General features: G+C 34.6%; 1 protein-coding gene across 2 annotated transcripts; it reads right to left on the bottom strand.

Annotated features, from left to right (window-relative positions):
* Window positions 1–327: 327 nt before the first annotated feature.
* Window positions 328–5,198, bottom strand: LOC110868416. 2 transcript variants are annotated; one of them, XM_022117573.2, is made up of 9 exons: window positions 4,362–5,198; window positions 3,300–3,351; window positions 3,124–3,200; window positions 2,722–2,823; window positions 2,482–2,619; window positions 2,262–2,313; window positions 2,015–2,088; window positions 685–774; window positions 328–582 (listed from the first exon to the last, which is right to left on the bottom strand). In XM_022117573.2, exons 1-9 carry the CDS (start codon window positions 4,373–4,375, stop codon window positions 531–533), a joined length of 651 nt encoding a protein of 216 aa, XP_021973265.1. In that variant the 5' UTR covers window positions 4,376–5,198; the 3' UTR covers window positions 328–530. The 2 variants fall into 2 exon arrangements, with proteins under 2 accessions (XP_021973265.1, XP_021973264.1); XM_022117572.2 differs by lacking the exon at window positions 4,362–5,198 and adding an exon at window positions 3,784–3,982.
* Window positions 5,199–16,259: the final 11,061 nt, after the last annotated feature.

Genomic DNA, 16,259 nt, shown 5'->3' with positions numbered 1-16,259 from the left:
AGGAAAGCGTAAAATACGGCGTGACAAAATACGAGGAAGCATGGCACAATTCGATCCAGAAAACGATCTATGGAAAAATGTATGCTACTTCCCTTTGTCATTTTCTTTTTCCTCCTTGAATACACATATAATGTACGTTCGTAACTCATTTACTTTGTAAAAACCCTAATGAACATTACCCGTAATTACTTTTGAGAAAGATCATCATGGGCGAGCGTTCAAGAATTTTTCTCGAAGAAGGTATGCTCATGACATGACAATTTATATTCATTTGTTAGGTATACAAGAGTTTTTATTAGATAAAATTGACGTGCAAGAGTTGCGACATAAAATTAAAAAGGGCAAAACGATATATTACCATTTCTAAATACCACACAAATGTCCCCAATCTTGGGTCAAAATGCAAATGCTACAAACTTCAAAAGTGGCATACACGGAAAACATAAAATATGTTTTTATCCCATAATACATTCATATTGATTAAATAACAAGAAATAACACCTCAATTCTCCACCACTTGCAATATACTTTTACATTAGCTTCTTGCCTCTAGTCAATAATGGATCACTTTCAGGCATATCACTGCAGGATTTAGAAAGAATCATTAAAAAATAGCACAATCAGGATTTTAATGAAAACAAAAAAAATAACTTTCACCGGTTTGAAAATCTGTGGGAGACTTGCCTGTTATTGTTCATGAAAAGTACACTTGAGACATGTTGGTGAGGTGAGATGTAGGACAACTGAATCACTAGGTATGCACATGTGCCAATACTGTGAAAATGTTGAAAGTATCTTATAATTAGCATATGTATCACATAAAACTATTTTGGGTAATCAAGAAGTTATTTGAAAACCATATGAGAAATCATAATAAACAATGATACGAGTTATAGGTGTGGAATATACACTCGGTCACTATTATTATGATTTTGAGCACCATGGAACATCAGTGTTTCTTAATTTACGGGTGAAAACCTAGAGCTTGGATGGTTCCAAGGGGTTCGGGACGATGCCCAGATGGGGTCCAAGGAGCAATGCTTTCTTGTCACTACAAGAAGTTTTAGTTTTGCCTTAAAAGAAGCTTTATTGGAAATAATTCGGATTTGCATAATAGTTGCAGGTGCTGAGCATGGGCAAGCTCGGAGCAGTACTATCTCTTAGATGAGTTTGTACTAAAGTTACCCACCGATGTAACTGTTGCACTTACATCTATGTTTCACCCCAACCATTGTAATGGTTCGAACCTTTAATACATGATTTTCAATTTCATAGAAAAAAACATCTCGTTTTGTAGAACACTTTCTATCTTATCTAATCCTAACACGATTTAGAAAGCTATCCAATATTTGAAATACGAAACCTACATCACATTAATTATACACAAATATATTTTTAACTTGGAGTTAATTACATAGTTAGTCCATATGGTTTGCACAAAGTAACATACTTAGGTACTAATAGTTTAAAATCACCTTCTAGGGTATTAACTTTTCATTTTGTAACGTTTAGAGGTATTAACGTTAATTGTTTGTTAAACTATTAGTACCTAAGTATGTTATTTTGTGCAAACCACATGGGCTAACTATGTTAATACCCTAGAAGTTAATACCTCCAAACGTTACAAAATGAAAAGTTAATACCCTAGAAGGTGATTTTAAACTATTAGTACCTAAGTATGTCATTTTGTGCAAACCACAGGGACTAACTATGTAATTAACTCTTTAACTTATGACAAAGTTCAAAAAATGTTCCCTAAAACCTGAAAGTATATCTAACCCGGTTAACCTTTTTCTAACCCAATTACCAAACCGAATCCCCCCTTTGGGTTTGAGGTTCCATCTTAATCGTGTTCGGGTTAATTCGGGTCGGGTTTGGTATTTGGGTTCGGGTAAAAACGAAACCCCTAGTTATGAGCAAAGACTTGCATGCCCTTGATCATATCCTACCCAAAACTATGTGTCTAGTATGAGCAGCAAGATCCATTAGATTCTTGCTATGAATACATGCTTACCTCCCAAAACAAGCAAGTATAAGCATCCACATGAAAGCACTTATCCAACTTGATTCCTTGTATGCCACCCACACCTAAACCATTTATTTAGGAAAGATAATTAAATTAAAATTGACGCGATTCATGTTACATCAAAGATTCAAAGCCAACGGGCTTAAAGCATCAAAACTTTGTCAAAGCCGGCCAGCGGTCTTTAAGCATTAAACTTGATCAAAGGAAGTTAATCATGATATAAATGGAGACATACACTAATAACACCCTTGATGACATAGAGGTCAGCTATTGTTCCTACCATGCACCTGCAAGAATTTCTTTCTATTAATCTTGACATGCTCATATCATTCGTTTTTAACAACTTTTTTACATCTAACCTTGTATTTGCAAGGATTTGAACCCACTGGGCAAACACCATACCAGTAGACCACTAGGTCATGGTATTAGACCAGTCGTTTGATAAAGAAACTTACATTGTGAGTACTTCTTTGCGGAATGGAGATCCATCAACAATATACGTGTAAATATAGTATCCCAACATGAAGCCGATTAGTGCACCAAAGAATGCTCTTAGAGTTGCTGGAGAATAACTCCTGTGTTTAGTGTCATTCCTAAGCCCAAAAAAAGATATGTTTATTTTTAACTTAAACTTAATGTATAACTTAACGCATACGTTAAAAAAGTCCCAAGTAGTATAATTGTGTTATTCTTACGCTTTTTGACGTCTCGCCAACACAAAATACAATGGATCCTTAGACGAGTCTTCGGGTGACAACTTGGAGAACTGCCTAACCACATATGCACATATAGCAATGCTGTACAAGGAAACAATATTTGATTATTCCATAATACATACAATGGGACATGTCACATGTGCATATTTGTATATAAGGTAAATGTACACATTACACTTGTGCACAAGTATATAACAATAATGTTGACAATTTAAAAAAAAATATTATTGCATTTATATCTGCACATATGATAGGATTAAAAATATTTGGATCTCAATCAAACATTTCTAAGTGTAAATAATCTTTTGTGTCATATGTTCTTGTGTCGCGTTTTTATCGTAGAATTGTACTGTATAATATAATAAACGAGTATATATATACCTTCCTGTGATAAATATAACAAACGCGGCAATTGGTTTTTTGACCAGGCTGAAGTCTTCCTTGTAGAAAATCCAAGCCTAATTAATACATCAACATGTTACATATATTATATATCTCCATCATCAAAAATTGATTACATGTAAGCAGACAACAGTTTAATCTTGTATTATTCATACCCCTATAACAAGTAAATTGATATAGACATCTACCATAGCCAGCTGAACCCACCTGCAACAAGTTTGAAAACAAACTAATTATATATAGAGGAAATCAAAAAAAAAAAAAAATCAGCTTTCTATTAGTGAAACTATCATTTTCTTAATTTATTCATCAAGAGACATTGATATACAATGGATAACTAGAAGTTAATATTTGGAACTTGTTTTTATATTCTAGGTGCATTGCTAGTTGAACTTGTGAATAATGTTTATGTTGAAACACCAATGCACGTTTCCCGACTCATCACGAACTCTGAGAAACGTACTAGATCTGCTAGCTCAACCAACGGCTTCTCATAAACACTATTCACAACATCAACTCAACTAGCGGACCACCTAGAATCAAAAAAACAGGTTAAAAAATTGACTAGAAACCATGAAAACTTATCCGAAATATAAAAAAAATCTGATAATTGCATATACAAAACTAATTATCATCTACCTAGCTTGTGGGTCCAAACAAGACATGAACTGATCGTAATATAGTCCGTATATATACACACATGTATACATACAACCCACTATGATGAACCCCATCTTCAGTCTGGTTGCAACTTCTACCATTATTGCTTCGAAGTTTTGAGTGTAAAGTTGTTTCAGGCTGGTTGTGTTGCAGGCTTAAGTGTGGAAGATGAATAAATATATATAATATTAGTTGTTTGACAGAAATTCTTTAAAATCTAATATTTTATTTCACTAGCACTCCGATTAATATTTTATTTTATTTTATTTCACTAGCTAGCACTCCGATTAAGACCACAAATTTTCGTTTTCCAAAATGGTTACCAAAATTATACAAGAGTGAATTACAAGTTTTGTCCTTTATTTTTGTGCCAAATTTCAGACGGTGTCCTTTGTCTTTAAGATTAACGAGTTTTGTAACTAATGTTTTAAAATCTTACAAGGTTTGTCCTTTGGCCATAACCCAGTTACTTTTAATTGTTAAGTGAAGGGCAAAATGGTCTATTTACTTATTTATTTAGAAACAAAAGGTTTTAATAAATAAGAAAGTAGTTTGACCTTTTTGGTTGCATCTTCTTCCTCGTTTAGAATACATGGTTTCTAGTTTCTACAATTGTGTGACCAGAAGGCCTTCGGACAAAAACCGTTCACACCAACCGCGTCCACTACACCACCATCAGCGTTCTGATTTCAGCAACCCCAGCGCCTTCTTTTACTATTCTCATCTCCTGTTTCATCTTAGCTCCATCGAGGTGTGGTTTTAATTCATCACGTTTTGCCTTTTCTCACATGGAACAAACACCTTAAATTGTTCGTTGTTTTGCTCTGGGAATCAATTTCTTTCAGCAAAACAATCCGGCAACCGCGAAATCACAACCTGCTCTGTTGTTATTGACGTCGCTGTTTCATTTTCCGACGGGCAACCGTCGTAATTAGTGCACCGATTTGAGGTAAGAAAGCCACCATTCTAGTTGTTTTCATTTTCTAATCAAAAGCCCTAAGGTTTTATTCAAAAACTGTGATCATGGAACTCGAATTTGACGTGAAATTGAAAGGGGCAAATCAGGGTTCATATTTGGGGAAGATGATGACTCGAACCAGGCTTTTATGTTAACTGAATTTTGTTTTCGAACCAAACATGGCTTGTATCCAAACTGGTTTACACTCCGGTTGATAACCAACACTTCTTGAACGACTTGACTCATGGCAACCAAACCTTTTTTATCATTGCAAATGATTCTGAGGTGGGTCTGGATCCAACCTAGACGTGGGGTGGCAGGTGGTGGTGCGGAGGTGGTGTGGTGGTGATATGGGGGTTGGTGGCGGCAGGTGGTAACTAGTAAGGGTGGGAGATCTAGAGAGAAAATGTGTGTGTGTGTCTTTGAGAGAGATAAGAACGTGTGTGTTTAATTATTAAAATTATTAAAACCATGTTGTTAAATAAATACGTAAAAAGACCAATTTGCCCTTGACATAATAGTTAAAATTAACTAGGTTAGGCTTAAAGGATATAACGTTTAAGATTTTTAAACATTAAGTACAAAACTTATCAATTTTAAAGATAAAGGACACCTCATAATTTTGCCCATAAATGGTCGTAATCATCAAAATTGTCAACTACGTCGGGTGTAAAGGTTATTGAGACGTATTTATTTTGAAAGCTTAAATATTATGAATTTTGTGCACTTTTTTATGTACATAAAAAAAGACAAACTCTATTATAATAATAAGAGTTAATTATATAGTCCCTGTGGTTTTCACAAACTAATATACTTAAGTACTAATAGTTTAAAATCACATTCTAGGGTATTAACTTTTTATTTTGTAATGTTTGGAGGTATTAACGTTATTTGTAGGTTTAAAATCACATTCTATTAGTACATAAGTATGTTATTTTGTGCAAACCACAAGGACTAACTATGTTAATACCCTAGACGTTAATACCTCCAAATGTTACAAAATGAAAAGTTAATACTCTAGAAGGTGATTTTAAACTATTAGTACCTAAGTATGTTATTTTATGCAAACCACAGGGACTAACTATGTAATTAACTCTAATAATAACTATGATTCAACGATACTAGTAATTTAACCGGTTTTACTCAGCTTCCATTTTCATCGACACGTATTACGACTTATATTACATTAACCTTTAATTATATGTAATAAGTTCTTTAGGTATCATCTAAATTGTATTCCAAGGTTTTCACCTAGCTACCGCAATCGTAGTAAAAGAAATTAAAAAGTGCGTACAATTTTTCTAGTTTTCTTTTCTTTTCTTTTATAATAATCATAACAATATATATACTATACATAGTAAAAGAAATTAAAAAAAAAATTATTGTTATTTTCTCAAATCACTCGAGTTTCTATTTTACCCTTTCTCTGTATTCTGTATGTATAATCACATTTGCATAAAAAAGATTATATATTTAACGGATTTTGTAGATTGTATATGTAATGTATGCTAATGGGTTTTTCCGTGCTCCGTAACGGATTTTCGGTTGGTATCATTTGGGTTCATTACCATGATACTGGCACTCAGTATACAAACTGAAAGAGATATGTTCACAGCAGGGGTGAAGGTTAGTTGGTGCCCGAGGGTGCACCCGTCCACCCTAATGTTTCGGTTAGAAGTGTTTAGGTTCCGATTTTTCGTCCGGCAATTTTAAAAATTATATAGGATCGCCTCCCCCAATTATTTTTCCTAAATATTTATACAATATATAAATTAAAGTAAAGTAAAGTTTGTTACCACTTTGTATATCCTAAATATTTATACAATATATAAATTAAAGTAAAGTTTGTTACCACTTTGTATATAAGTGATGAGTAGTTTTGTAAATATATTTTAACTCTTATTTGTTTAACCCTAGATTACCCACCACACAATAAACTTAATCGCAAGTTTTTATGTGTAAGAACGAGTCCTTTGAATAAATGAATTTTTTTAGTTTTATTTGGAACAATTATTATTTGACCTGACCCGAATCGATAGCCGACCGGACACGAAACATAACGATAGAAAAAAAAATTGGGTCCCATCACTTTATGCCCCCTCGAAACTTTTGATCAAGCTCCGCCACTAGTTCACAGGATATTGACATATGTTTTACATGAATTGAAAACTATAAAAACGAATACCGATATCGATACCAATGTTGTTTGGCCGTTATTAGTTCGATTTGTTACATGGTGTTACCGTATCGGCTACTGCTATAGCTTATGGTACCAACACGTCGAGACAACCATAAAAACAAATACGGTACCGATATTGGTGTTGTTCGGATGGTATTGATTCGGTTCTCACAGCGCTCAATATAGCAACTGAAAATGATACGTCCGACATGATATCGACATGTGTTTTACATCGATCGATAACTATAAAAAAGAATAACGGTATCGACACTAATGCTGTATGGCGGGTATCAGTTCGATTTGTTACTTGCTATTACCATACCGGCAATACACTACCAGGTTGAAACAACCCTAAAAATGAATATATTACTGGCATTGGTGTTGTTCTGACAATATCGATTTAGTTCTCTCAACAAAGAAAAAAAATCAACTATATTACGAATCATAGACAAAAGTAAGCTCGTCGTAACGGTGTATTCAAAATTAGAAGCCTCTAGATTATACTACTAAATATCTCATGTCGAGAAAACCATAAGAACGAATAGGGTACCAATATTAATATGCGTAGGGTGGTATCAATTCGTTTGTCATGGCAAAGAACAAAAAATCAACTATATTTGACTCTTATTGTAGATAAAAATAAAAACGTCACATCGGTATATTTGAAATTTATAAGACATTATATTATCTTACTGAAATAATGAAAATGGTAAACACGTTATTTTATAAAAGAAAAAAAAAATAATTTTTGGCATAGCTTTGAGTAAAATTTATACTGACGTAAATAAAAATAAGCACGTCATAAAATTATACTCAAAGTTTTATAAAATATCATATCTTAAAACAGAAATGAAAAAACAGAACATGCCCAAAATAATTATAATAATAAATATAATGTAATAAGAATGTTTCTAAATGCACCCCTAATTAACAACCTATAATAATTGAAAAGAAATGGACGTTCAGATGTAATATACAAGTTTATTTTTGTCTTCCATTTTGACATAATAATACATGATAGGGTGACTAAATACAATCTTGACATTCCTGTTTTCTTCTTACACTATTAAAACCTATTTTTTCTGGGGTCAAAGAGCCGCCTTACGGCTGCTAATAGAAGTGGGCCAAATAAATATAATATACATCAGAGTAAACTGCCATTTTGGTCCTTGTGGTTTGGGCAGTTTTGCCATTTTAGTCCAAATCTCAAACTTTTTACATCTGGGTCCCTGTGGTTTGCATTTTGTTGCCATTTTAGTCCAAAACTCAAAATCTCTTATTATTGACTGTTTTAAGGCCCCTTTTTTGTCTTTATCTGCAGGGGTAATTTGGTCCATTTAATTTTCATTAAACCAATTTATTTATTAAAAACCCATATAATATAACCGACATAATTTATTTATTAAAAATCCACATCTGCAGGGGTAGTTTGGCAAGCCAATTACATCATCATCTTCAATCTCCCTATCGAAACCCTAACCAGAGATCACACCCAAAAAAAACCTAATCCACAGGAGATCGAAGAACGACAATGGTGGTTTATCTAGCGGAATTTTAATAGAGTAAAAAGGATGATTAATTTCTACATCCTTGTTATAAGTTCAGCCAAACAAAAAAAAAAAAAACCCCAAATGATTACAGTTAAAACAATTCTCAATACAATCCATATTCAAAACACTCAACAAACAAAACACACACACGAGTATACAAACTCTCAAACTCACCTTCAGAATCATCAGCTTTCTTATCCAATATCTTTTTTTTCTGATTCGGCATACTTCCCCAAATGAAAAAGCACAGTGCCGCCTCCAATGTCCTTGGAACCACCCAGTTCAGTAGAGTACAAAGATCGACCCAATGGCTTGCAAATAGTCTTGTGGAATCGGAGTTTTAGAGAGATGCAGAATAACTGAATAACTGTTCGCCGACGAGAGGATGCAGAATCGGAGTTTTAGAGAGAAAAATTCGGAACGGTTAAGCTTTCTCTCTCTAGATCCTGTGAGACTTTCAGGATGCAGATCCGGTGAGAGGTTCGAGAATCGGTGTTTAGACGGTTGAGCTTTCTCTCTCTAGATACTGTGAGAATTACAGGATTGAAGAAGTGAAACGGTGAAGGTGTTTCTCTCTCTAGCACTTGTGTGAGAAAAAATGGAATTGGTGGAGGTGGTTGAGAGAAAGGGGTTTTATGGTGGTTAGGGTGGTGGAACAGAGGACCCAAAACTGCACTTCAAAGGATCTCCCAAATTGCTTGATTTAGGGCTTGGATGAAACATGGGGAAGATGAAGATATAGGGAAAGATAAAGATGCTTTTATGATGTCCAAATATCAATATTTAGTTATAATAATTTTAAAATAACTAAAATACCCCTGAGGGTAAGGACAAAACAGGAGGTTTTAATTTAGGGATTCTGGTCAAATATCAGTTTTGGACCAAAATGGCAACAAAATACAAACCATAGGGACCCAGATGTAAAAAGTTTGAGATTTGGACTAAAATGGCAAAACTGGCCAAACCACAGGGACCAAAATGGCAGTTTACTCTATACATCAGGACGGTCTTCAAAAATTTTTGAAAATATGTAGGTCCGGTGTGAAGTTAAAATACGGGCCCCTAAAATATAAATTAAAAAAAAATACAAAAAAGTTTTAATTATATGAAAATGAATCAAATATTTGTGGAATCACCTGCATGTTGCGGCGGACTGCTTTTTACGTGGAAATGTAGATAAAAATCACATCACACGCTCATTTGGACAACGAAACGTAGAAAGAAAACACGTTATAAGGGTAAATTAAGAAAATGTGGAATAGTTATGTCGTAACTTTAAAAATCGTTATGTACGATCATGTAAAACCATCATAACCCATCCAAATTTATTTAGAAAATACACAGAGTTAAAAGTTAAAAAAACAAAATAAGACTTTTTTCATAAAAAAAATGGAACTCACAAAACTAATTGTAGATTGAATAATATTTTAAGAAATTAACATAAATAAGCATTTTAAAACTAGATTTGAGAAATAACTATGATTCCCATTTTGATTTAATATAACACAAAATTAATCAGTTAATGTCATTTGCATTTAATGCATATGTAACAAACATAAAGAAAAAAAATCAACTAAAAATGAAGCTATTAAGATTAGAATCCAAGACCTACTTGCTAATAAAGTGACATGAGAACAACCAGACCATGGGCCTCATCTTGTCATTTTCCAATTCAGTACTTATATATTCTAAGTTCTACAACGTAATTTTATTAAAAATAATAAATTTTTGACCCCCCGGAGGGGTTGGGCCCTGAGTCGTCGCCCACCTCGCACCCCCTCCGGGCCGCCCCTGATATACATGATGATGTACTTATGGTCCAAAATATCATGCTTTGCCTTGCACGATTGCATGATATGCTCTGGAGACATTTAACTACTGTTTTCGTGACTATGCGATCTCAATCTGTCGTGGTTCCAGTAAGAATTCGCCACGCATATTTTGCATATTAACAATATTGCTGATATGACGAGAGCATTTGCAGGATCGTTCTACCTCGTTGGAACATTTATTCTTACTAATAAAGATGACTGATCTTTATTTAACATGTGACTATATAGTAGAAATATATAAGGACATGTAATTTCCAACGCTGGTCTGCGAAAAAACTTAGCATAAAGATCATGCATGCGATGTGTGCCGACCAAGTGTTGGCTTAACACTGAAGCCTAGTAGTACAAGCTATAGGTAAAGTTTGATAAAAGAGGGTTTTCATAAGATGTGGGCTTTTACAATACCACAAATGGATTAACCAATATTGATTTACACATATCCCCCTATATATTTACCCAACCTAAAAATTAAATTATACATTTTCCCCTTTTGTAGCAAAATGACACAAATACCCTTTCAAACATAAAAAAAGAGAGAATTGCCAATTTCGTCCTTTATCTTTATACCAAATTTTAGGCGGTGTCCTTTGTCTTTAAAGCTGATGAGTTTTGTATTTAATATTTGAAAATCTTAAACGTTATGTCCTTTGACCTAACCCAGTTAATTTACCGTTAAGTGAAGTGCAAATCAGTCTTTTTAATCATTTATTTAACAAAACATTTTAATAGTTAAACAAAATGGATTATATTGTATAGAGTAAATTACAAGTTTTGTCCTTTATGTTTGTCCCAAATTTCAGGCGCTGTCCTTTACCTTTAAAATTGATGAGTTTTGTCCTTAACGTTTCAAGATCTTACACGTTATGTCCTTTAGGGCAAACCCAGTTAATTTTTTCTGTTAACAACGATGGTTGGAGGGTGTTATTTGTGGTGACAACAATTTGACCAGGTGCTAGTGATGTTGCTGGCGGCGGTGGTGGCGCTGCGGCGGTGCCGGGGTAGCTACAACGATGATTTACCAGCCCATGCTTGTTGATTTTCGATCTGCAACAGATTATTATAGGTATTGAAGTTGTTTGTTGTAGGTTATGAAAAGGGGGGGGGTGAAATTAGGTTGAAGATGAAGTTAGGTATTGAAGTTTATGGTACAGGTATGAAGTCTATGTTATGGAGACAAACAGAGAAGATTTGAAGGCGATCTGAGGGTGTTTTGATGTTGTTGTTTGAAGGTTGATTTTGAGGATTAATTGCTGCTGAAGATTGTGATTCGACTGGCCAAATTGATTGGCCAGAATGGGGTTCGATTTAGGGTTGTGCATACAGTAAGTGTTCTAACCCTGAATTTGGGGATTTTTTTTTGTTTAGATGATTCAGGGATTTTTTGTTTGTTAAAGAATTTGGGGATTTTTTGTTGAATATGGTTCAGGCTATGTAATTATAGTGATGTTGGAGACGGTGGAGTGGTGATGGTGGGCCAGGTGATGGTGGAGATAGTGGGTGGTCGGCGGCAGATGAGAGTGGGAGGTGGTGGTGGAGGTGGTCGACGGCAGATGAGGGTGGGAGGTGGTGGTGGCAGATGGTGGGTCTGCAACTTTTGAAGATGGTGGGTATTTATTTTAAGTTAATCACATAAATTTCCATAAAAAACGAAATTACAAAAATGCCCTCATGTGCCTTGCACATGATCAGATTTAGCAAAAAAAATTAACCGGGTTTGCCCTAAAGGACATAACGTGTAAGATCTTGAAACGTTAAGGACAAAACTCATCAATTTTAAAGGTAAAGGACAGTGCCTGAAATTTGGGACAAACATAAAGGACAAAACTTGTAATTTACTCTATTGTATATATAAACACTCTCTCTCTAAAATGCGCATGCGCGTGTGCATACACACACCCCCTCTCTCTAAGGCAAAGTCCCACCCTCACCACCACTGCCGCCACCAGCACCACCACACCAACACCCACCCCCATACCAACACCACACCACCCCCAAACCGGTATCACCACCATACGCCACCACGACACCAATTTAATCCATTCAAATCCCCAATTCTTCAAACCCTAACCCAAATTTAACCTCAAATCCCCACATCTTCACAGATCTCCTATCAAATCAAACAATTTTTGTTTAATTCATTCAGATCTAACGATCAACCCGATTAGTACTCAACGACCGTGGATTAAAGCGAACTCATGGCAGCCGGACCATTCAGGACTGTTGTGAGAACATTTTTGCTGCGTAACGGAGCTGTGGTGATGGTGATGCGTGTGTGTTGATGTAACGTTTCAAATAGTTAAGATTTAAAAATCCAGTATGAACTTACGAATTTACCGGATTACACAATTTGAAAACATCATCTCCTTTTGTTTCTTCCGAAGAAAATTGAGATCACGTCTAAGACAATAATCAATGGCCTATCCTCTGGGCTTTTGGGAAGTTAAATGCTTTCTTTAATCTGACAACTCCACATAGGCTTATCCATTTTGTTAATTTATATATGGTGGTGGTGAGGGTGGGAGTTTGTCCTAGAGGGAGTGTGTGCGTGTGTTTAGTTAGAGATGCATTATATATATATATATATATGTATATATATATATATGTATATATATATAGTGTTCATGCGAGAACCACCTTTATTGCGAGAACCAATGTGAACACATGGCATTATTGTAAATACATAATAAAAATTAAATCAGCTGCCTCTCCTCCTCCTGGACTTCAAACATCAGATTAAACCATCATTTATATTCAGTTCACATCCATTCATCATCTCAGATCCAATCTCTACACAATTCATCAGCTCAGTTCACGTTACACTCCAAATCCCCCAAAATTCATCATCTCGATCTTATAATTCATCATGTATTCGTCATCAAAATTAGTATATATCAGTGCATTAACAACATAATCACCGATTGCACATTTGTATTCCAGTCTAAATTAGGGCAAAATGATCGTAATGCACAGATAGGGATAATCGGAAGAACACAAGTCATCCAACGGACTATCGATCCTCTGTTGCATCGTTCCGTGAAATGGTAAGTTCATACACCTTGTTTCGTATTCATATATGATAAAACAACTATCAACAGTCGATTCAGACATGTTATTATGTGGTTATTACATTTAAACAGTTGTTTCATAAATGAATTATTGAAAATCGTGGTATATATATGATTTTTGAGTGAACAGAAGGGCTAATGTTGTGATGAACTATGTGTAATGTGATTCTGATGTGTTGTTTTCTGTATTTTTTTTATTAAAGAATGCTGTTATATGCATAATGTTGGACATGATTGGCAACACGGAAGTTGATTTGGTAACTGATAGGGTTTTAGTACTGAATTATGACTGTCGACAAGTTATGTGGTGTTAATGCACATGTGCATTAACACGACAGAATAGGCTTATACAGAAAAAGCAGAATAGGCTTATACGAAACAGGATAATAAGATAATTTTATGATATATATACAGTTAATGCAGATTTTTGAGTGAACAGAAGGGCTAATGTTGTGATGAACTATGTGTAATGTGATTCTAATGTGTTGTTTTATGTATTTTTTTATTAAATAATGATGTTATATGCATAATGTTGGATATGATTGGCAACACGGAAGTTGATTTGGTAAGTGATAGGGTTTTAGTACTGAATTATGACTGTCGACAAGTTATGTGGTGTTAATGCACATGTGCATTAACACGACAGAATAGGCTTATACAGAAAAGGCAGAATAGGCTTATACGAAACAGGATAATAAGATAATTTTATGATATATACAGTTAATGCACATGTGCATTAACACGACATAACAGGCTTCTACATAATAGGTTTATACGGAACATGAATAAACTAATTTTATGTTCTATACAATTATGCACATGTGCAAAGTTTGACAAATTACGATTACACTGAAATAGACAATGAGGTGTGTGATACATAGTTATGCACATGTGCATAAAACGTAATAGTATGTTAACGTGTACAAAAATTTGAATAGGATTCACTTAATAAATCAATATAATAAGGTGATTTTGTGTTTTATATAGTTATGCACGTATGCATAAATTGTCATAGTTTGTTAATATGCACATTAATTTGAATACTAATCTCAATTATTTATTCATAAATGATATATAATTTGTATTTATTGTTATTTTGGTGTTGTTTTTTGTTATGACATACAGTTATGTAGTTATATTATTATGTAATCAATTATATTATGAAGTTATATGAACCTGTAACTCATAGTTGAATATGATAATAAGGTAGCATTGGGTGATATACAGTTATGCACATGTGCATAATTTGATAGAATAGGTTAATAAGGTCATTCATGTTGATGTACATGTGCATAGTTTGTCATAATACGCTAACAAGGCCAGTCATGTTAATGCACATGTGCATAATTATGCACAAAACCTGTTTCCCAAATATATTTAGAATGGAACAAGAGAAACGACGACTGGTGGCGGACCAGTACAATCAGGATAATATAAACTTTATGGGGGTTTGGAATTTGTCGAGAAACCCAAGCTCTGCCGAATAATTACTGTAATGGCACGAGTTGATCGGGCTCCTCGATAATGTCACTTTGTCCGATGGCAAAGATGGTTGGGAATGGTTGGGAGGTAATGACTCTGATTTTTCAGTCAATGCTGTCAAGAACTTCCTGTATAGCGGCTCCGATTTCAGCAGCAGGCACGTTGTGAAATGGTCGAAATGGGTCCCAAAAAATGCAATATTTTTGTTTGGAGGGAGGTTTTAGATCGTATTCCACGCTGACTTCACTCTGGGATCGGAACTGTTGGGGCGGAGACGTGAAATGTTGTCTGTGTGAAGATGGCGATGGAACAGCTGAACACCTTCTTTGTTCGTGCAGGGTAGTGTAAACTGTCTGGTATCACATCAGTCAGTGGTGCAAGGTGAGTCCTTTTATTCTGTTTTCAGCTAAAGATATCATAATTGCCTCTGAGTTTTACCATCTGGATAGAGAAGTGAAAGAAGCTTTATATGGCATTATGTTCGTGACAAATTGGTGTATATGGTTAGCCAGGAACAATAAAAGGTTCCCGGAGATATTATCCGTAATATTAAGTCCGTCGGTTTTTATGGTATAAGAATCGGTCCAAAAATAGGTCCGTGAGTTGGGAAAAATGGTGTAGGTTCGATATAAGGTAGCTGCTCTTTTTCGGTCTTTAGGTTCTCGTGTTGAGTTGTTGTTTTTCGATTTGCTGTAGTGGTTGGTTCGACCGCCTCTGTTTTGGAGGTTAGCTTCCATGAATAACATTTGCATTAAAAAAAAAGTTATGCACATGTGCATAGTTTGTCATAATAGTTTTGTTACTAATTGATGTTAAATATGATTGGTGGTAATACAAATTTTGATTTGTTAAGGGTTAATTTTTTTTATTGAAACAAACCTGTTGATAAGGTCAGTCATGTTAATGCACATGTGCATAGTTATGCACATGTGCATATTTTGTCAGATTAAGTTAATATGAATGTATTACGACATATGCAAACGTGCATTATTACCTTAAAACATAAGCATTGTACATATTGTATGTAATATGATTACTGCACATGTGCATACATGAAATAATTGATGTAATGTATGTAGGAAAAAATATTCGAAACTGCTCATGGATTGACAACAAGGATGTATTTGATTAATAGGTTGACGGATGAAAAATTATCGGAAAACGATAGACGAAGATGCATTGAAACATGAGGAGTGTTGGAAGATGCATAGAAATTGGAAAGAAGAGCAGAAGGTGTGAGGTTGTGAACTAAAGCGAATGTTATGTGTAGGTAGTTTGTGGACATGCAATACGGATGATCATGTCTTTTAATATATGATGTATTATGTTGTTTGGTAGAGGTAATGTTGGTATTGCACATGTGCAAGTTTGATATAACATACATATTGG

The sequence above is a fragment of the Helianthus annuus genome, chromosome 7 (assembly GCF_002127325.2).
Source record: "Helianthus annuus cultivar XRQ/B chromosome 7, HanXRQr2.0-SUNRISE, whole genome shotgun sequence".
In the NCBI taxonomy this organism is placed as follows: domain Eukaryota; kingdom Viridiplantae; phylum Streptophyta; class Magnoliopsida; order Asterales; family Asteraceae; genus Helianthus; species Helianthus annuus.
This window is presented reverse-complemented; position numbering and strand designations above follow the sequence as displayed.

Excerpts from the sequence above, each read along its gene's own strand:
- LOC110868416 (XM_022117572.2), bottom strand. The coding sequence starts at position 3,905 with ATGGTAGAAGTTGCAACCAGACTGAAGATGGGGTTCATCATAGTGGGT. Across the intron at positions 3,201-3,299 it reads TCAATTTACTTGTTATAGGG|GCTTGGATTTTCTACAAGGA; the intron begins GTATGAATAATA and ends TGTATTAATTAG. Across the intron at positions 583-684 it reads CTTTTCATGAACAATAACAG|TGATATGCCTGAAAGTGATC; the intron begins GCAAGTCTCCCA and ends TAAATCCTGCAG.